This window comes from Nannospalax galili, unplaced genomic scaffold (genome assembly GCF_000622305.1).
Source record: "Nannospalax galili isolate Female #2095 unplaced genomic scaffold, S.galili_v1.0 scaffold103, whole genome shotgun sequence".
NCBI lineage: Eukaryota > Metazoa > Chordata > Mammalia > Rodentia > Spalacidae > Nannospalax > Nannospalax galili.
The window spans coordinates 1,270,501-1,292,077 of record NW_008352136.1 but is presented as its reverse complement, the minus strand read 5'-3'; the positions used below and the strand labels follow the sequence as shown (position 1 = coordinate 1,292,077).

Here is a 21,577-nt window from a genome sequence, read left to right as displayed (position 1 = left end):
GAGAGAGAGAGAGAGAGAGAGAGAGAGAGAGAGAGAGAGAGAGAGCATATGGAGGCCACAGGTGGACATCAGCATCTATCTTCCTCTCCACCTTAGTGCTCTCCACCTTAGTTTTTGAGACAAGGTCTCTCACTGAACCTAGAGCTCACTGATTTAGCTAGACTTGCCAGCCAGTCACTTCCAGGGATCTTCCTGTCTCTGCCCATCCGCAGTGCTGGGGTTACAGGTGCACACTGCCACACCCAGCTTTTATGTGGTGCTTGGGATCCCAACTCAGGTCCTCAAGCTTGTGCAACAAGAACTTTACTGGGAGCCAGCTCCCCTGCCCCTGGAGGCAACTTTTAAAAGCAGTGCTTTCTGAACTCTGCAGCCCTCTGGGCTGCAAAAGCACATGACCACCAAACTTCCTATTCTGCAAATCACCGGGTACTGACTCTCCTAATTTCTGACCCCTGGAGTCAGGATAGTTTCAGAGCGGCACGGTGGGAGCCCAGTGTGGACCTGTAGAGACAGATCACCTCCATTCACTCTTCTGGATCTTCTAGCCAGTCCCTCTGATGTGAAGTGGCCCCACAGACTCATATCTTCAAACACTCAGTCTCCAGCAGGTGGCACTATTGTGGGAGGTTGTGCATCCTTTGGGAGGTGGGGTATGGCTGTAGGAAGTGGGTCTCTGGGAAGTGAGCCTTGAAGCCCATAGTCTGGCCCCATTCTTGTCCTGTCTCTGATTAAGGTGAGGTGAGGGATCCCAGCTGCACACTCCCACTGCCATGGCGCCATCTGCTGCCATGTTTCCCCACCATAGGGGATTGCATGCCTTCAAACTATGAGTAAATCCGCTCTTCAGTTGCTCCTGTCAGGTATTCTGCCACAGCAAGGGGAGAAGTAACTAACACCGAAGCCCTGAGGAATTCTCCTGGCAGCTCTGAGCTTCCTGGTAGCCAGAGGGAAAAGTTAATAGTGACCCTATTGAGGTGCTGCTCAGGATCACCAGTCCTCCTGAGCACTGACGTCACTAGCTCTCTGTGAGGGTCTAGGCACCATGAAAGCAGGTCAGGCTTGGCTCATCTGTCACCATAACACAGTACCCAACAAAATGCCAGGCGCACAGCAGATACTTAATAAGTGCTCACTGAGTTAATGAAGGAAGGAAGGCGTGAACACAGGAATGCTATGCCTATATTTGGGGTAGACCTACCTCTGAGGACCGCCCATCCAACAGCATGTAGCATAGAGGGCTCATCTTGAAAGTGTCAATTAGGCTGTAGGCATTACATCATCATCTTTTCTAGGATAAATTCTTCTCAAAGGAAGGGTTGTGGTTTCTCACCAAGAAGAGCCAGTATCCTGGCACATGCCCATTCGTTCCATTATTTATTCAGCACTGCTTCCTGCCCACCTGACCAATAGTCAGGTACCGAGTCTAACACTGCTAGACTCAGTCTATGAGAGATACACAACTCATTGTGTTTTCTTCTTTATTCTGGCTGCCTGGAAGCTCAAGTGCTTTTGTTTTTGTTTTGTTTGTTTGGTTGGTTGGTTTTTGTTGTTGATTTTAATGCGAACTTCCTCGGGAGGGAAGTAAATATAAGTTAATAAAAGAAGTTCTTCTCTGGGTGCCAGCCACTAACTCTGCTGAGAAAATCCAACTGCATGCTGCCTTACTTTGGGGAGGGTGTGACACCGGCAACACTCTATCAAGGAGAACACCCCAGGGTTCTCAGTCAATGGCTCAGAGGTGAGGAGCTGGGCAACACCCACCTGCTCTCTTTGTCCGCATACATTTCTATGCACAGGGGATTGATGGTGGAGTCCAGGACGACCCAGGAGCCCCCTCGGAGCTCAGCATAAGGGGGAATGTAGAGGAGGATGGGCTGCTTGTATTGCCGGAGGCCGTCCACGATGTAGGCTCCAAACTTCAACATCTGTTCATACATGTCTGCAAAGACAGGCAGCTTAGGTGGCCTGGGCCTCAGTGACAGACCCACAAAGCCAGGCTGTCCTGGGCTCAACCGTGTTTCCAGTGTCCCCTCCCCCTGCATACACATAGCATCGGTCCCTCTGTCCTGCCTGTGAGCAGCACAGTCCTCATGCCTCACCAGTAGACATCCCTCCAAGTCCTGGGTATCTATGTGGTAACATTGCAATAGTGACATCAATAAAAACAGCACCAAGTGTGGAACTTAGCACACTGGAACTTAGCACACAGTCCTCTGACGTGGGTCCTTTTCTTACTCCCATTATTAAAAGGGGGCGTGAGGATTCAGAGAGGTTACCCAGTCAGCAAGGACATACAGCACAGGTGCCTGCCTCCTATCCCAGCTCCTTCCTTGGCAGCCACTGGGAGTCACTCTGTAGACATTCTGGGTGGTTTAAAGGGACATGTGCGATTATAAGACCAGACTCAAGGAAGGTGATGGACACCATCCTCCTCATCTTACCACGCAGGGAGCCTGAAGAGCAGACCTCCTGCCCTGACCCTCATGTCACCCCATGAAGTCAGCCTGCCTCCCAGGCTCAGTTCCTCATTGCTAAACCAGGCGTGTTACCTGATCTGCCTCATTTCTGGCTACTGAGAGGTATAGACTATATGACAGAGAAGTGACACTCAGAGGGGCTGGCCTTACCCTTCATGCCACCGGAGAAGCCCCTCCAGTTGGCAAAGATCATGAGAGGCAGCTGCTCCCGGTTGAAGTCCCTGATGACCTGCGCCGTTTTGTAGGCAGAGTCCGGAAACCACACTTGGCCGGCCTGCTGGATTATCTGTGACACAGAGCCACTGAGGTCAGATGGTGACCCTGGGACATAGGGATGGCAACCACAGCCTCATTCTGAGGGCTGGCTGCCTGCTCTACACAGACACTGATGCCAGAGCAAGGGGTCCAAGGGGACTCAAAGCCCATGTACTTAGGACTCTAGGGTCCCCCAGTCCTTGTACACAGCTTGGTACCACACTAGTTAAGGCTGAGGTGCAGTTCTGCACATTGAGGCCCTGGATCTAACCCTGAACCTGAGCAGCTCCTGGCATCAGAAGGAGTGTGGAGACTTGGCAGGGGTTGGGGGGCAGCTCCCAGGCTCTCTTTAGGAGGACAGTGGAGACTGGGATGAGGGACCTTTACCACCCCTGGGAAGAAGCCCAAAATGGAACATTGTGTCCCATGGGGATGTGGTAGGGAGACTTGATGGGCGGGGGCAGGCCAAGCCTTGCTGCAGGCCTCTGCTTCCTGTCTCTCATGCATGTGGAAGCTTCTTCGGGCTGAAAAACAGGATTCACTCCTGTGGGCACAGTGGCCACATGGTCATGGCTTCTGTTCCTCACCTTGGCCTCAGAATCCAGGTTAGCAGGGTCTGCAGGAACGGCCACCTCCACAGTCCTCGTCTCCACGGCAATCACTCCCACAGGGATGCCACCCAGTCTGCAAGGTAAGCGCACGTGAGTTCAGTCCTGGGCAGCACATTGGACAGTACCCCAGACAGATCTCGGGGGCCCAGGATCCATCCAGCCTGCTGCAGGTATTGCCAGGTGGGGATGAGGGCATTTGGGGGAGCTGTCTGGCTTAAATGAGGTAGATTATCTTACTGGGAGGTAAAGTGGAAGTTCCACAGTGTGAAGAACCTCACAGGTGGGCAGAGCTACAGGTAAGCATATTGGGTGAGAACTGTGGGGACAGTGGTGCAGGGCAAGGGCTGTGGTAGGGGGACCCACAAGAACTTCCCATGCCTCAGGCCACGCATCTAAGATGAAATCTGTGAGTGGCATGTGAGTGCATCCCAGAAACTGGTCATCCTCCTCTGTCACTTTAATTTCAACTTGAGATTTTCTTTCTGGGATGGAACTCAGGACCTTGCACATGCCAGGCAAGTGTTTTACCACTAAGCCACTTCCTTGACCCTAAATTTCAACTTAAATCATCACATGTGGCCAGCAGCTACCACACTGGGCAGCTCGGGTACTGTCACCAAGTTGTTCTGGGCTGAGGCAAGCTGGGAATGCTCGCACAGGCCTGTCATCCCAGCTACTTAGGAGGCTGAAGCAGGAAGATCAGGAGTTCATGGCTAGCCTAGGTGACACAGCAAGACATGGCTTAAAATAAAAAGTAAAGAGGTCTGGAGAAGTAGCTCAGTGGTACAGCACTTACCCGGCATGCATGAGGCCCTGGGTTCCATCCCCAGTACACACAAACAAGAACAGAAGTGAAGAATACTGTGCACAGTGGGCCTGCCTCAGAGAGACTGACATCGGTACCTGCCGTCTGGGCTATCGGCAGCCAGAGCTATCGCTGTACCACTGTCCTTTATCCCTGAAACCATCCTACCAGGCAGGGTGGGGACAGCGGTCTCCACGGGGAGGGCTCCATGTCGGGAAAGGAGATTTCATCCCAGGATTTCACAAAAGGAGTTTGTAAAAGAAACACTTAGGGGGAAGCACTAAAGGCCAATGCTATGCTTACAATTAAAACAAACATAATTTACTATTATTCTGTGTGTGTGTGCACACATGTGTAGAAATCAGAAGATAACTTTGTGAAGTCAGTTCTCTCCTTCCACCTTTAATTGGGTTCTTGTGATCAAACTCAGGTCGGTGGGCTTACGCAGCAAGTGCTTGTCTGGTTGAGCCATCTCAAGGCCCTGTGCTTACAATTTTAATATTTATTGCCCAGGATATAAACAGTAAGAACAGCCATGGCCATATAGAGAGCACTTGACATATTTGAAGCACTTAGCAGCCGTGCTGCTGCTCTGACTGTCATGATAATTCTTTAGGCTGAATTATCTCCATTTGTCAGAGGAGGAGGTGGAGGCCTGGAGAAGGTAGTCTGTGGAGCTGGGCCTGACTGGTCCTGACCTTGGGGCCAACCTCAGAGCCTGGATTTGTAGCTATGACGAATGTCCTGCTGGGAATCGAGTGGTGGTAAGTTACAAAGACACAGCTTTGACCTCAACTGAAGGGAAGAGCCTACTGCCTCGTGATGGGCATGAGCCACTAATGGGTGAGCTACTGTGCTCTGAAAACATTTAAGCCCCTTTCCCCAGGGACACCTAAGGTGACCCTGAGACTATGGGACTGATGCTAGAACAAGGGTTGCAGCTCTTACTCTCCACCCTGTTTTCTGACATGGAGTCTTTCACTGAACTTGGAACTTATAGATGCACCTAGACTGGCTGGCCAGCAAGCTGCAGGGATCTTACTCTACAACCCCACTGGCGGGATTGCAAGTACATGGTGCTTTTTATGTTTTGCTAGGGATTCGAACTCAGGTCCTCATGCTTACAGAGTAAGTACTTTGCCCATTGAGTCATCTCTTTAGCCCCTCAGATTGGTTTCTACTTTCGTAAAATCTAGAGACCAAGGAGCAAAGGGCCCCAGCAGAGTAGCTGAGAGTCCCAGGGCCAGGGGGCAGATGTGAGAGCTCACCCAGTCTCAGGTTACCTGGCTCGTCCTGTCACCACAGTCTGGGCCCAAGGTGCCATGATTTCCTTGAAACTGCCATGGTCGAAGAACCCACTCTGCCAGGTTCCCTTCAGAGCTGTGGGTAGAAGGTGGAGGTCTCAGCTGAGGGTTGATGAAGCCTAGGCTCTGCCTGGTCAGGCACACTGCTGGTGCCCTGGTTTTGCCCTAATAGTACTCTATCTTTTTCCACTGACAACCATGAGATTCTAGCTCCTCACCCAAAAGAAAACAAAACACATACAAAACAAAATAAAACAATCAGAAAAAACAAAAACCAATTGACCAACCAAAGCCATGGTTACAAAAGCTACATCAAGCCAGGAATTCAATTCCATGAAACATCTGACTCCCTTCAACTGCCCATTCATGTCAGATGTGCTCACATCTCAACAGGCCCAGATGAGAGAACTGGGGAATGCCTTCCTCCCACAAGGTGGGATTTCAGGAAGAGGCCACTAGCCCTGGAAACTCATCCTGGCCCATTAGTTGCAACCCAGTAGCCACTGAGTCATCACATTTCCCAGAGAGGCTGTGACAGCACAGGGGAGGGGAAGGGGAGCTCAGAGTGATGGCTGCCACACTGACAAGAGGAGGAAGGGCCTGACAGCAGGTGACTCAAGGAGGGAGCAGGAGGCTGGGTGCCTGGGAATAGTCTCCCCTTCACTCTCTGCCTTGGGGCAAAGGGTGGGCACCATAGGATCCAGAGCACCATGGGTAAGAAGCTGAATGCCTTTTAATGGAGATACAGCCAGTCCTCCAGGACTGTGCCAGAAAAAGGAAAGTGCCAGAGAAAGGAAGAAGCAAGCCATGGAGCGCCCTCTGCTGGTGGGAGGCAGGCATGCTCCTTGAGGTCCTTGCCTCCTGCCCAGCACAGCTGGACAGGTAGCTGAAAGCAGCTGCCAGTTAAATTCTAGAAGCGGGACAGGGAGACAGGAGAGCTCAGTTTTCCTGTCTGGGTGGGTGCTCAGAATATAACATATCTCGAGGAGGCAAAGGCTCCCTAGGAAGGGAACATACAGGAATGGCCACTTTTGTAAATGTCTAGCCAGAGAGAGAAGCAGGAGGGAGGCGTGGACACAGAGCAGTTCTGGGAGGCTTGTAGCCATTGCTTAGGCTCAACTCCAACTCTTAGCTCTGGAAACTGGAGCTATTTTAGGAAGAACACAGAGCACAGCCTTCACCCCTCACCTCCCCCCATATGAGCTGTCATGAACCCTCTGAGAAACAGAAACAAACACAACTCAGAAAAGAACCCCGCATCAGGTTCCAGGCAAACATCTGAGGACTTACTTGGGTGAGGTCTTCCTGCAAGCAGCCACCGGGGGTCGTAGGGAGCTCTGGATGGGATGAATTCAATTTCTCTGCCAATGGGGTCAGTGGGTGTGATGATGGGGACAGGGCTGTGATTATCCTAGGAAAGAGCGGTACCGGCTCAGTCTCCAGGGAGTGTCAGTGGGTCCTGTGGTACGTCCAGTGCTTTCCCCTCTGACTATGTGCCTGGCCGCGCAGCAGCACCCTCACTGGCCTCCAAGCCACTGTTCTGGCTGGAAACGTTAAGTGACTGCTATACAGACATTCTTTTGAAATCTAGTTTTTGAATACCTGAAAGTGGGAAGCAGAAGAAAGGGGAGGGAGAAAGGAGCACGGGGGGAGGTAAGAACTGACATTCCTTTTAATTTTTTTATAGTGTGTGCACATGCCCATGTGGAGGTCAGAGGACAACTTTCAGGAGACAGTTCTCTCCTTCTACCGTTACATTGACTTGGGGGATCAAACTCGGGCGGTTAGGCTTGCAAGCCAAGCGCTTTTACTTGCTGAGCCGTCTCACTAGCCCAGAACTGACATTTATAATATTTAAATGTGGAGTTCTTGGCAGATGGGCTAGGATAGGCTGAAGTCTAGAAAACCACCTTTCAGAAATAATGATGAGCTGGAGCACTGCCCATGTCAAGGTTACAGTTAGCAAGACCCATGGCAAGGATGACCTACTTCCAACACTGCCGCTCAGAGGACCCCTGTGAGTCACCCAGGACCAGCATTCTCTCCACTGGGCACTTGAAGAAACTGAGGCTCAAATATCTGCCTAGTCAAGATCTAGATAATGGAGGCCCATGTGAACTATAAATCACTAATCAGCATATTCAGAAGTAGCCTTTGGGGAAGGTCTACAGTGTGCTGAGCCTTGGTATTTGTCTACTTCATTACCATGGTAACAGAACTTCACAGATGAAGAAATGGAGACTCAGATTAAGAGACTGCCCTAGGATCACAGTGCTTGAGAAGAAACCAGGAAATGAATCCAGGCTGACCATGGGGTTTGAGGCTTGCTATGATCCAATGCCACCTTTTCTAAAGGATGAGCAGACAGCATCCTTATGGCACATCAGAGCCTTCCCAAGAGCAGAAAACTGTTAGGATAGGGTTGGGTGTCAAAGAGGGAAGGCAAGACAAAGCCTCAGTGCTCTCTGTCCCCAGGAATGAGTCAGCAAATGAACTTGACCTCACTGGTTCCTCAGCTCCAGGTTGCCGGGAACGCCTCACCTTCGGTATATAGGACAGCCACTCCAATATGGTACAGACTCCCTCGAAGTCATCTGGCACAGTGACATGGGAGACACCATTGGTATGCATGATCTGTACACCTCCCAGCTGGTTATTAGATGTGTAGACCTCTCTTCCCAGAACCTGCTTTGACACAGCAGTTAGCAAACCCTTCCACCTTCTAGAAATTGTCTTGCTAGGTCCTTATTCTGGTGCACATCAGAATTGCCCAGGAGCTTCTGGAACTCCTGCCATCCAGGCTGTACCTGGGGTCTTTCAGGGGTAATATTAGCCATCAGTGGTCCCTGCGACTTTTTTTTTTTTGAGACAGGGCCTCTCTCCCTTGTAGCCCCAGCTGGCCTGCAACTCACTATGTAGATCAGGCTGGCCTCAATATCTCAGAGATCCACTTCCTTCTGCCTCCAGAGTACTGGGGTTAAAGGTGTGTGCCACCACACCCTGCCTGGTTCTGGTGTTTTTAAGGTTTCCAGGCAATTCCAATAATGTATCCTGATTTGAGAGCCACTGATTCTCACTGATTTTATGAGAGCAAAAATGTTCTCACACCAGTAGGAATGAAACTGGCTTCACACTGGGAACCCCCATAGGTGAACGACAGGAATGTATAGATGACCTGGTTCCCATAGCCTTCCCCCTTACAGGCCTCAAGCACCTTGTTGAGAGCGCTGGCTCCAGTGAGAATGATGTGGGAATTCTCCACCTGGATCACCCGTTGGCCAAGCCTCACCAAGTAGGCCCCGATTCCAAGGGCACGGCAGGTCACCTGTGGAGATAGAATCCCTTCTGAAGTCCAGATGGTACAGGCACACCTCCACAGAGGGTAGCCCAGCAACCTGCTGGGCACAAATAGAAGTTGTATCTGGGCCAATAGTGACCCAATTTGAGGCCAAACAGCAAGTAAGAACCTATTTATTCTTTTTGCGTGTTTAAAATTTTTATTATATTTATTATTTGTGTGTATGAGTGCAACACAGCACCTGTATAGAGGTCAGATGACAACTTTGTGAAGTCTGTTCTCTCCTTCCACTGTGGCTTCCTGAGATCGATCCCAGGTCATCAGGCTTGTGTGGCAAGCACTCTTACCCACTGAGCCATCTTGCTGGCCCTGGTTTTTTGTTGTTTTGAGACAGTGTCTCACGATATACCCATGGCTGGCCTAGAACTCACTATGTAGACCAGGCTGCCCTTGAAGTTGTGATCATCATCCTGACTCCTCCTCCCAGGTGTCAGGATTACAGGTGTGTACTAGAGCTGGCCGGAGGCTATTTTCCTTCCAGAACCTGTTAGAGTTTGGCCTCTGTTATCATCCGCATCTTAAATGTCCTCCAGGTTTTGTATTAAAGGTGGTGGACATTTTACAAGTGGGGAGTCCTTAGGGAACTAGAGGCCTGTTGTGAGGAGTGTGCGACACCAGCCCCTTTGCCCATCACTTTGGCTTCCCTGCCTTAGCTGAGTCATTGAGCTCTGCCACATTCCTGCAGCAGCTCCAAAGCAACAGGGCCAAGAGATTGTTGAGTGAAACCTCTAAATTTCTGAGTCCGAAAAAAAACTTTTTCTTTTATACGCTGATTATTCTGGGCATTCTTCATAGTCACAGGAAGAGGACAACGCGTCTTTCTATCTGAAAAGAACATGATTAAGCCAGAAGAGGGTTGGAAAAGCAAATGGCAGGTGCTGACTGTCTGGATCTGAGGATGTTTGTGCATTGCTCTTCTAAACTCACATGGCAGTCCCTAGCACAACCAAAAGTACACCTGGGAGCAGGTGTGAAAATCAACGAGACCAGAGTAAGGTCTATGCCAAGCCAGCACTCCTAGGCCAGCACCACCTTCCTGTGTTTCTTTCTGCAATTTGGGACAGGGCTGGAGGAAGGATACAGGGTACCCTCTGTACAGGCTTCTAACTTCTGGAAAGTCCTAAACAATGTCAAAATTATAAGGCATATCCTGCTTCTATATAGGGTCAGAAAAAAAAAGCCATAGAAAGGCACTCAACACTCAGCATGCTCTACCTCGTAAACCAATGATCCAATGCTGCATGTGAACTAGGCCTAGAGTGACAGTTTGTCATAAAGAGTACTGTCACATGCCACAATTTTATGCTTTACTTAAAATTTTTACATTTATTTGTGTGTGTGTGTGTGTGTGTGTGTGTGTGTGTGTGTGTAAGTGCATGTGTCACCATGTGGTGTATAGGCCAGAGGACACTAGTGGGAGTTGGTTCTCCTATTCTACCATGTGGGTTCTGGGATTGAACTCAGGTCATTGGGTTGAGTGGCAAATGCCTTTTCCCACTGAGGCATCTCACCGGGCCCCTATGTTTTAATTTTAGTTAATTTTATATTTCTTTTCTTTTAAGACAGGGTCTTACTATGTAGCTGTGCCTGGCCTGGAACTTGCCATGTAGACCAGGCTGGCTTGAAAGTTCAGTGATTCTCCTGTCTCTGCCTCCCAAGTGCTGAGATTATAGGGGTGCACTTGCCACCTTTAAAATAGGAAAAGTGGGGCTGGAGAGATGGTTCAGTGGTTAAAAGCACTGATTGCTTTTGCAGAGAACCCAGGTTCAATTCCCAGCACCCACATGGTGGCTAACAACCATTAGTAACTCCAGTTCCGGGGGCTCCAGCGTCCTCTTCTGTTCTTGATAGGCACATACATTGGGCACTATAAACTCATGCAAGCACACACACACACATACACATAAATCATAAATAAATCTAATAAAAGAGGAGATGAAATTGGAGAAGTGTAGATTCTGATTCAACAAACCAAGCAAACACTTTTGAGACAACTGTTAAAAACTTGAAACCAAAGCAGGCTCTGACACTAAAGAACTGCTGATTTTGTTGGTGTGTTGGTAGGATTATATTTACATATAAAATGGGAAAAGCTGAGTTTGCTCGGTTCCAGCACTTGGGAGGCTGAGGCAGGAAGGCTCATGAGTTTGAGGGCCTCGGGAGATGGCTCAGTCATGCAAGCAAGAGAACCTGAGTTTGGGTTCCCAGCACCCATATAAACCTAGGCATGGTAGTATGAGCCTGTAACCCCAGTGCTGGGGAAGCAGAGAGGCAGATCCCTGGGGTTTGCTGTCCAGCCATACTGGTAACTTTCAGATTCAGTGAGACTGTCTCAAAAAAATTAAGTGGAAAGCAACTGAAGAAGACACCTCACACTGACCTCTGGCTTTCACACACATGAGGAGAGAGAGGAGAGAGAGGAGGAGAGGAGAGGAGAGGAGAGGAGAGGAGAGAAGAGAAGAGAAGAGAAGAAAAGAAAAGAAAAAAAGAAAGAGATCAGGAGGCTAATGGTGACCTCACCATGCTAATGGTGACGACCTCTTCATAAGACAGGGAGGCCTCTCCTGCAATCATGCCCGAGCCGCTCAGGTTTTCTACGCCCAGGTTGCTATCCTTCCCAATGATGTCCACAATGACGTACCTGCAAGGACCAAACATGGCTAAAGACAAGGCTCCTGTCCAAAAACATCTAGGATGGACACACTTCCCAAGGATCCAACCAAGGCAGGAGGGACAAGCAGAGACAGACATTGGGATATGAAAAACAGATTGAGGTAAGGTGGAAATGGGGTTAGAGTTCTCAGGGTTGGGGCTAAAATTTCCAAAAGGCCTAGGTCAATATCAACAATGACCATCCTTCCCTCAACCAAGGGTATCTGCCTGTCCAGAGGTTTTAAGTGAAACGCCATCCCACCCCATATCCTATAGAGCAAAACTAGCTTGACCTTTGGTCCGTGGAGACAATGGGGTGCATGGGGGAAAGCACTTTGTTGATGATCAATCAGCTAAGATTCCATGACTTCCAAAGGGTAAGATACACAAAGTACTTTAGCATGGTAAACGTCCTGAGTAGGTTTGTGGGAAAGATCTTTTGTTGACCTCATTTAACCTAGTGTTTCCCAAACTTTATCCTGAGTAGGTTTGTGGGAAAGATCTTTTGTTGACCTCATTTAACCTAGTGTTTCCCAAACTTATTTCAGTATGGAATTTTAAAAAATGTTCTTTCATGTCATGCACATTCTAGAAAGTTATTTGATCATTATGGCTTGGTTTATTCCACTAATGAAAAACACACAGCCCTGGACAAAGATAGCTGGGAGCCACTGACATTCTCAGAAAACAGACCCCTGCCTACCCCACCCCCCCACACCTTCCCAGGTCACCAGATGACTACCGTATCATTTTGGATAATTTGGACATTATGGACTCTCCCGCTGGAACCATAAGCCAAAATAAATTCTTTCTTCTATAAGTTGCCTTGGTCATGGTGTTTTATCACAGCAATACAAAAGTAAGTAACACACTGGGTTTACCTTGGAGAATGTCCCAAATGGTTAGGTCATCAGTATCCCACACAGAGGCTCAGGGGTCCTCTCCTACAAACCACCCACAAGCCTGGACGCAAAGAGATGCATGCCCCTGCAAAGCTGGGATGAACTGCAGTTCATTCAGAGACTTCATTCATAGTGTTTACCTGGATTCACCGTCATCCTCAATGTGTTTGCAGTGCACGGAGTTCTGGGAACTGATTCGGGTGTAGTCTTGGGGGGTCAGGTACAGGTATTTAAATCCCTACAAGAACAGACTTCAGTGAGCCTGTGAATCCAGTTCCCTGAACTCAAGAGCCACCGTATTTTTTTTTTTTTTACTGTCAACACTGTCTAAGGTGGATGTCAATAAAATGCCAAAGCACATTAGCATGCCTCATGTTTATAAACAGCTGTAAAGCACAGGTCTACTCGGAGTTTAGCTCTTCCCCACCCTAACACAGCTTCTTTCTCTTCCTGGCTATGTATTGTTTAGGGAGCATGTGCATGTCTGTGCATGTACGTGCATGCATGCGTGTGTGCGTGAGTGTGCGCGTTGTGTGCATGCGCAGATGCCTGGGACCAGAGGCTCTTCAGATCCTGAATATGTCTGAGCTTTGGACTATCTGCACCTGCCTACGGAGACATGGTGACACAACCCAAATCTAAACATGAAATTCATTATGTTTCACGGGTGCCTTACTGGCTAAAGGTAATTCTATAACGCTTTTTCATAATCCTGTGCATTTTCACTGGGACCCACCACGAGCTCAGGTATGGGTAGAATTTTCTACTTCAGTCATGACATTAGTACCCAAACGTATCAGATTACAGGGCATTTTGGGATTTCAAATGTTTGGACCAAGGTTGACCAACCTGCAGAAGAAATGAATATAAAAAAATATTTCTTTAGGGAGAAGGTGATGCTGTCTGCAGGATGCATGTTCTGGTTAGAAAGTGACCACCCCATTGTCTCAGGTCACAGTGCCCATGGTGCTGTTTATCACGGGTGGCGTACACAGCTCCAGGGGACTTTAAAAAGTCCTCTAAGAGGGCTGGGGAGATGGCTCAGTTGATAACACACTTCCCCCAGAGCACGAGGACCTGACTTTAGATCCCCAGAGCCCACACGAAAAACTGGGTCCAGTGGCAATGCCTACTGTAGTTCCAGCAATGCAAAGATAACCAGGTTCCCCGGAAGCCTGCTAGCCAGCCAGCCTTGCTGACCTGGCGAGTTCCAAACCACTGAGAGAACCTGTCTCAAACAGAAGGTGGAAGGCATGTCCTCTGACTGCTACATGTGCTCCCCCCGCCCCCTGCACATACACACTACAAAGAACTCTCTAAGGCCAGTGCATGGGGCCATATTCACTTACATTCTGGGTGCAAACAGCATTCAGAAGCCCAATATATATCACCTAATTGTCTGTAAGATTTCATTATGGTTACCCCAAGGACTCTTTTCAGACATTTCCTACTTAGTCACCATGACCCAATGCATTTGTTATGTTTTTGTTTCCCGCCTTTTGTTTTCTGAGACAGGCCTCACCACAGAGCCCAGGCTGTCTTAGAACTCTCCCACTTCAACCTCCCAGGTGCCAGGATTACAAGCATGTGCCTCTTTGCCTGGCCTGGTAAATGGTAATTCCACCCACACATGGTGGGCTGCTTATGTTCAATGTGTGCATCTATGTTATACACATAAAGATCTCGCCCCACGGTCCTACAAGAGGGATTACTGCACAGCCAAGACAATACAGGCTGGGTAGCTCTTATTTGAAATGCACAGGACCAGAAAAAAGCATTTTGGATTTTGATTTTTTTTGATTGGAGTATTTGAATATAATAATGAAATATCCTGGAAGTGGGACTCAGGTCTAAATATAAAGTTCATCTGTGTTGCACAGATACCCGACACTCCTGGCTGAAGGCACCCACATGGCATCTTCAGTGTACCTGAGTTCTGACTGAAAGGCATCCCATGAGGCCAGGTGTGGCATTTTCCACTTGGGACATCACAACTAGCAATCAGACAAGGTTGGGTTCCAAAGCATGGCAGATTTGAGCCTTTTGGATTAGGGATGTTCAACCTATACCAGCAGCTGAGCTGCATCACGCTATCCCCTCCCCCACTACTTCATGACATACTTTGTGGGGATCTTTGGGGTCCACCCAGGCCACTTGGAATATATGTTTGATCTCCTCAGCCAGGCCAAGTCGGGCCCCACTGTTGGCAGCCAGATAGACTTTGGGGATGCCCTCTATCCGGGCCATCTCAGATGCCCGCAGGTACAGGAAGTCCTCTCCTACGCCGAAAGAGCCGATGTGGAAGGTGATGTCGTTGCTGATGACAATGATGTCCCGCCCTTCTGGATACTCTGGAGTCTTAAACCTCATTTTGAAGGCCACCATGCCCACCTGGGAAGGAGATGAGTGCTAAGGAAAATGGACTTGGTTCTAGGAAACATGAAGCAGGCTGACTCCAGCCTGGGTGGCTCCATGCAGCTCCTACCTCATTCCCACCGGGAAGCCGGTTCATCTCCACCAGCTGGCCCTGGGAGTCCAACACCAGCTCGGTGTATGTCAGGACATCTTTGGGGTACTTTTCTGGGGAGCCCCACAGTTTAAAGAGGGCCTGGAGGAGAGAAGAGAAAAAGCTTGATGTCATGGGTGGGGAAGTCCTGATGACTGGTTACACACTAAGGAAAACTGCCTAGTTCTTTTACTCTTCTTAAATCATGAAGTATTTCAAACACACTACACACACACACACACACACACACACACACACACTTATTCTACACACTCATGTAGAATAAATAAATATCCAGGTACCCATTTGGTAGTTTTGTCAAATCTTAACTTCTTCATAGTTGTTTAAATATCTCATTATTATTATCATCATCATCATCATCATCATCATCATTATTCCTCCTTCTCCCTTTCCCTTCCTTCCTATCTCTCTCTCCCCACTTCTTATCTTTCTTTTTTGAGACCAGGTACTGTGTTGCCCAGGTAGAGTCAAACTCTTGGGTACAAGCAATCCTCCTGATGTGACATGTGGCATGTGACACTGCATCCAGCTTGCTTAAGATCTTTTAAAGGAAGATGTGCTTGAGCCCCAGATGCACCCCTCCCCACCTTACTCCCCCTTCCCTCCCCCTCACAAACTGCAGGGAACCATTTTCCTGCATTTACTGGATACTTTTTACTCCATCTCATCATGCTGAACACAGAGAGCATGACTCCAATCATAGACTACATAAATGTCACCCTGCTGGACAGGTCCTGCACAACTGTCTTTTCTGCTCACTCTTGCACAGGGCAGACGAATTAATTACATGGCTACATCCAATTCTTGTTTATTTCATCATCCCTACTCTTCAGTTTTCTATGGAGAATATATTATCACTTACTCACCCACAACCTTATTTAGAAACATTAGGTTCTTTCCAGTTCTGCAGTATTACCAATGATGTTGTAACAATGTTCTATGGTCTCTTCTTATAAACATAGATCAGAGTTTCTCCAGGCATATGTGTGTATGTTAGTGACATTACATATCATATAATTATATTCATTATAGGAATAAATGTACAATAAATGTTTTGGATTTTTTAAAAATTATTTGTTGTTGTTTTGAGACAGGGTCTTCATGAAGCCACAACTGGTCTTGAACTCACAATGTCGATCAGGGTAGCCTTGATCTCACAGAAATCTACCTGGCTCTAGATTTTTTTGGGGGGGGTCTTTTTGAGACAGGGTCACCCTGTAGCACCAGGTGTCCTGGAACTCACTATGTAGACCAGGCTGGCCTTGAGCTCACAGAGATCCACCTGCCTCTGCCTCCCGAGTGCTGGGATTAAAGGCATGTGCCACCACACCCGGCCTGCCTCTGGATTTTAATCCCTCCCAAGTGCTGGGATTAAAATCACACCCAGCTATAATGTACACACACACACACACACTGCCAGGAGTGGAACTTGCTGGATTGAGAATGTAAAGTTTCAACTTTACTAGAGACTATCAAATAATTCTCCAGCATTTATTTTTTGTATTTTTCTTTTGTTTACATTTCCCAATTTTGAGCCCCTTTATGTGCTCAGTAAAAATGTTTATTAGCCCCTATGTTTGATATATTCTCCAACAATTGGTTTTGTTGAGTTTTTAAATGTCTACCCACCTGTCAGGCATGAACTAGTATGCAGTACTGATCTAAATCCATTGATGACAGCAGGCATACCCCTTTTAATGTTCATCTACCCTGTGAGTTCCTATGTTGCGAATTTCCTGTCTATAATTCTTACCCCTATTTTTATAGCTTTGCTTTTTCTCTCTAATTGATCTAGAAGCATTCTATAGATCACCTGGTTCTAATCCTTTACTGCCAATAAGTACTGAAACACAGTCTCCCGATCTAAGCTTGGCTTTCCTCTTCTGCATAAACAGCTTTTAAATTTGAATATAGTAAAATATATGAATCTTTAACTGTATGGTATATGCTTTGAACTTGCCACAAATTGTCTTCATCTTTTTTTAACAGAAACCCAACACTGACTTTTCCTGCTAGACAGCAATTCTCTGTCTTTTGCTGAAGTTCAATCCCTGATTGACAATCTCACCTCTGAGTCCATCACTCACGAGTGAGTCAGAGTCTAGGCTCTCTAGTGTGATCCACTGCTGTGTCTGCTGGTCCATCCCAGTCACACCCCAACAATAAGCTGTGATATCTGCTAAAATGAGTCCTCCTGGCTTCCTTTTATCCCTTTGCTTTCCTGGGCTTTTGCTCATCTATGAAAATTTTTTGGCTGGTGTTGTACATCAATGATTCTAGCTAAGATAGGAACTCAGGACTTTGAGGCTAGCCTTGTCAACATGGCAAAACCTTGCTTCAAAAATAAATAAATAGTGGCTGTGGTGGCGCATGCCTTTAATCCCAGCACTCAGGAGGCAGAGGCAGGTGGATCTCTGTGAGATCGAGGCCAGCCTGGTCTACATAGCAAGTTCCAGGCTAGCTGGGGCTCCAGGGAGACCCTATCTCAAAAAGACAAAACAACCAAACAAATAAATAAAATAAGAATCAGTTTTTCAAATTTCATCAGAGTACTCTGGGATTACTCTGAGTCTATTAATTTGCACAGACCCAACATCCCCACAGGCTCAAGGTTTCCTTCTTCATAAACATGGACACACACACCTCTATATATTTAGGCTTCCAGTGTTTCAATAAAGTTTTAAAATTGTCCTCCATAAAGTAAACTCCTCCTGTATGCTTTTTGTTTGATTTATTCCTAAGTCAACTTACAGTTGATATTCTATAAATGGAGTTTTTCCCACTTACATTGGATGACTACTGGTCTATGAGAATACAAGTAAATTGTTTTTTGTTTTGTTTTGTTTTTGTATATAGATCTTTCACTTAGCAATTTTGTTGTATTTTCTGTTTGGTTCTAGAGATTCTTTTAAACTCTTTATATAGACATTCATCTTCAAAAATCACCATTTTGTTCTTTTATAGTTTTTTATTTCTTTTTCTTGTTATCATTGAGTCAGAAATAAAAACTGTGGCAGAGAAGTGGTGGTAAAGGGTGTTTCTGCCATGTGTCATCTTTCTTTAAAGAGAATACTTGTAATATTTCACCATCGGGTGCTATTCATTTTAGGTTGATATCTGTTATCAAGATTAGCAATTTAGGCCAGGCGTGGTGTCGCACGCCTTTAATCCCAGCACTCAGGAAGCAGAGGCAGGTGGATCTCTGTGAGTTCAAGGCCAGCCTGGTCCACATAGTGAGTTCCAGGACAGCTGGGGCTACAGGGAGACCCTGTCTCAAAAAGACCAAAAGAAAAAAAAAAGATTAGCAATTTCCATTTCCTCTGTTCCTGGTTTATTTAAAAACTTTCAATATGAACACATGTTGTTTTATCAAATATATTTGCTTGAACCTATTAAGAAATTTAAGTTTTTTTTTTCTTAAACTACTCCTCAGGTAAATTACTTGAATAGAAGTCCTCATATAAAATCATATGAGAAGTCACAGATACTTTTACTAATCTAAACTTAAAAATGAATCTTGACTGAATTTTATTTGATGTTTTATGATTTCTGCATCTGTGTTCATAACTGAATGAAGCATTCAACTTCCCTATCTCTAAAGTCCTCATCTGGGATTAATATTAAGGTAATAGTCTAAGAAAATGAGTTAAAGATCATTTTGTTTTATACTGTATAAATAATTCATATACATAAAGTATCTGCTTTTTAAAGCAGATAGAAATTGGTTAGGTTTTGTGTGTGTGTGTGTGTGTATGTGTGTGTGTGTAGTGTGTACATGTATGGGGTGTACATGTACCACCTGTGCTTTTGTGGAGACCAGAGATCATGACATCAGGTGTCTTCCTCAGTCACTTTTCACATTGTTTGAGACCGGGTCTTTCTTTCACTGAACCTGATTGCCTAGCCCGGCTGGCCTATAAGCCCCAGGATCCTTTTGTCTCAGCCTCCCAACACTGATAGACACATGCTGCCAGGCCTGTCTTTTTTACATGGGGTGCTGGGGAGCTGTATTAGTCAGGGTTCTCCAAAGAAACAGAACCAGTAGAATGAATATATATGTATAGTGATTTATCAGCCTAGCTCACAAGATAGAGTCCAAGTAGTCCAACAATGGCTGCACCACACTGGAGAGGCTGAGAATCCGTAGTCGCTCAGTCCACAAGGATGGATGTCTCAGTAGTCCTGATCTGGTGCTGAAGGTCTTGACAAATTCCAAAAGATCAGTTAGTCTTCAGTCTACAGCAGCAAGATGAACTCACCAGCGAGAAAGAAGGCAAGCAGCAAGAAGCAGGCATTCTCCTCTGCCATGGCCTTTTACACAGGCTGTCATCAGAAGGTAACACCCACATTTAAGGCATGTCTTCCAGCTTCAGATGATCCAATCAAGAAGATCTCTCTCATTTCAGTTAATTTCAGATCCAGACAAGTTGACACCCAGGATTAGCCATCACAAGTCCACCCCTTATCAACTTGACACCCAATAGCATCTCTCTATGTCATGCTTAATTTTTAAATGAAAACAATGTTGAGGTCATAATTTCACCTAACATGATATAACTATCCCATCATACAATGACCAATGCATTACATATCTTAGAGTAGGTGATAAGGTCTTCGAGAAATGCTTAGTCCTTCAGTATCTCATAACCCAAGATGATCACATAGGTTCACAACACTTAACCACTTAACACTTATCTCAATTACACATTCAAAAAAAGAATAACTCAAGTATCTGCTTAACATTTGTGTATACATGTCCAAGCCTATTCTTAACCAAATAGGACAAAAATACTCATCTCAATTACAATCCATGTTTCTGCAACTGGTCACGTGGCCTAAGTTGGTATTTGTACCTACCTTCCTCTACTACCCATTCTGTATTTCCTCCACCATCAGCAAGCACCTCTGCAGGTCTTGGCTCTTTCCTTGGAGGAGTGACCCATACTTTCACCCCTGAAGGGTCTGGGCCATTTGTTGTCCTGTCTGGATTGGGTTGTTGCAGTTTCCCATTGACCTTAATCACAGGACATGGTAACACCAAAAGTCGCCCTAAGGAATCTCCTGCCTTCCAGATATAATCTTCATTACCTCCACTGAGGAGAAGAAGTCCAATTTCCCCCTGGTAGTCTGGGTCAATCACCCCTCCTAATACTGTTATTCCTTTCTTAGCCTGCTGACTCAAGGGCATCAGAAGCCCAAAGAGTCCAGGGGGAAGTCTTAGCTTCCAGGTCAACAAAATGTTTGTTGTCTCTCCTGGCAGAAGCACTCCCTCCTCTGGAACCAAAACATCCAAGCCAGAATAGTGAGTGCAAAGTTGAGGGTACAGGAAGCAAAAATTTTCCTAGTGGGTCACCAGGGGTGATAGTGAGTGGAATCATTTCCACTTCCACCCCTTGATTCCTGGCTATAGGAGAAGCTGTACCATATATTTGATGCTGATTCAAAGCATACACTGCCATCTGGAGGACCCTGCCCCAGCCCTCCAGGCTGTTGCCACCTAACTGTCGCTGTAACTGTGTCTTTAAGAGACCGTTCCATTGTTCTATCAAGCCAGCTGCTTCAGGATGGTGGGGAACATGGACCGTTCCATGACCGTGGGTCCACTGTTACACTTCTTTGGCTGTGAAGTGAGTTCCCTGGTCAGGAGCGATGCTGTGTGGAATACCATGATGGTGGATAAGGCATTCTGTAAGTCCCTGGATAGTAGTTTTGGTAAGGACAAAACACTGTTCCCTCCAAGATGGAAGTAGTCCAGTGTAGTCAACCTGCCACCAAGTTGCAGGCTCGTCGCCACAGGAAACAGTGCCATATTGGGGGCTCAGTGTTGGTCTCTGCTGTTGGCAGATCTGGCACTCAGCAGCAGCTGTAGCCCGGTCAGCTTTTGTGAGTGGGAGTCCATGCTGTTGGGCCCATACATAACCTCCATCTCTGCCACCATGGCCACTTTGTTCATGGGCCCACTGAGCAATGACAGGGATAGCTGAAGAAAGAGGCTGACAATCCACAGAGTAGGTCATCCGATCTACTTGATTATTGAACTCATCTTCTGCTGAAGCCACTTTTTGATGAGCATTTACATGAGACACAAGTATGTTCACATCCTTTGCCGATTTGAAGAGTTCTATCCACATACTTCATCCCCAAATGTCTTTCTCGCCAATTTTCCAATCATGCTCTTTCCAAGTCCCTGACCATCCAGTCAAACCATTGGCTACAGCCCATGAATCAGTATATAATCGCACTTCTGGCCATTTCTCCTTCCAAGCAAAATGCACGACCATGTACACTGCCTGAAGTTCTGCCCACTGTGAAGACTTTCCTTCCCCAGTGTCCTTCAAGGTTGTTCCAGAAATTGGCTGTAATGCAGCTGTCTGCTTCTAGGTGGTGCCTGCATAGCGTGCAGAACCATTTGCAAACCAAGCCCTAGTTTTCTCTTCCTCAGTCAGCTGATCATAGGGCACACCCCATGAAGCCATAGGTGCATGCTTGAGAACAGGAGGCATCGTAACAGGAGCAGAAACCATAGGCATTTGGGCAACTTCTTCATGTAACTTGCTTGTGCCCTCAGCCTGCTCACATATATACCACTTCAATTTGATAATGGATTGTTGGTGTGCACAGTCTACTGTATGGCTTGGGGGCTTAGATAACACCCAGCTCATGATAGGCAGCTCGGGTCTCATGAG

The 21,577-nt window shown here is 46.9% G+C and overlaps 1 protein-coding gene across 4 annotated transcripts in view; it reads right to left on the bottom strand.

Annotated features, from left to right (window-relative positions):
- Positions 1 to 21,577, bottom strand: part of Acacb (acetyl-CoA carboxylase beta) — a 140,738-nt gene that overhangs the window by 5,405 nt on the left and 113,756 nt on the right. For 3 of the 4 annotated variants that reach the window (XM_008848966.3, XM_029554016.1, XM_029554018.1), the window contains 11 exons: positions 14,850 to 14,972; positions 14,486 to 14,755; positions 12,505 to 12,602; positions 11,331 to 11,451; positions 8,667 to 8,777; positions 7,994 to 8,137; positions 6,743 to 6,863; positions 5,432 to 5,528; positions 3,320 to 3,416; positions 2,628 to 2,763; positions 1,762 to 1,939 (listed from right to left, as the gene is read on the bottom strand). In XM_008848966.3, the coding sequence (XP_008847188.1) occupies positions 1,762 to 1,939; positions 2,628 to 2,763; positions 3,320 to 3,416; positions 5,432 to 5,528; positions 6,743 to 6,863; positions 7,994 to 8,137; positions 8,667 to 8,777; positions 11,331 to 11,451; positions 12,505 to 12,602; positions 14,486 to 14,755; positions 14,850 to 14,972 (1,496 nt within the window). The remainder of the gene's footprint in view (positions 1 to 1,761; positions 1,940 to 2,627; positions 2,764 to 3,319; positions 3,417 to 5,431; positions 5,529 to 6,742; positions 6,864 to 7,993; positions 8,138 to 8,666; positions 8,778 to 11,330; positions 11,452 to 12,504; positions 12,603 to 14,485; positions 14,756 to 14,849; positions 14,973 to 21,577) is intronic. The other variant, XM_029554017.1, reaches the window with a different exon arrangement.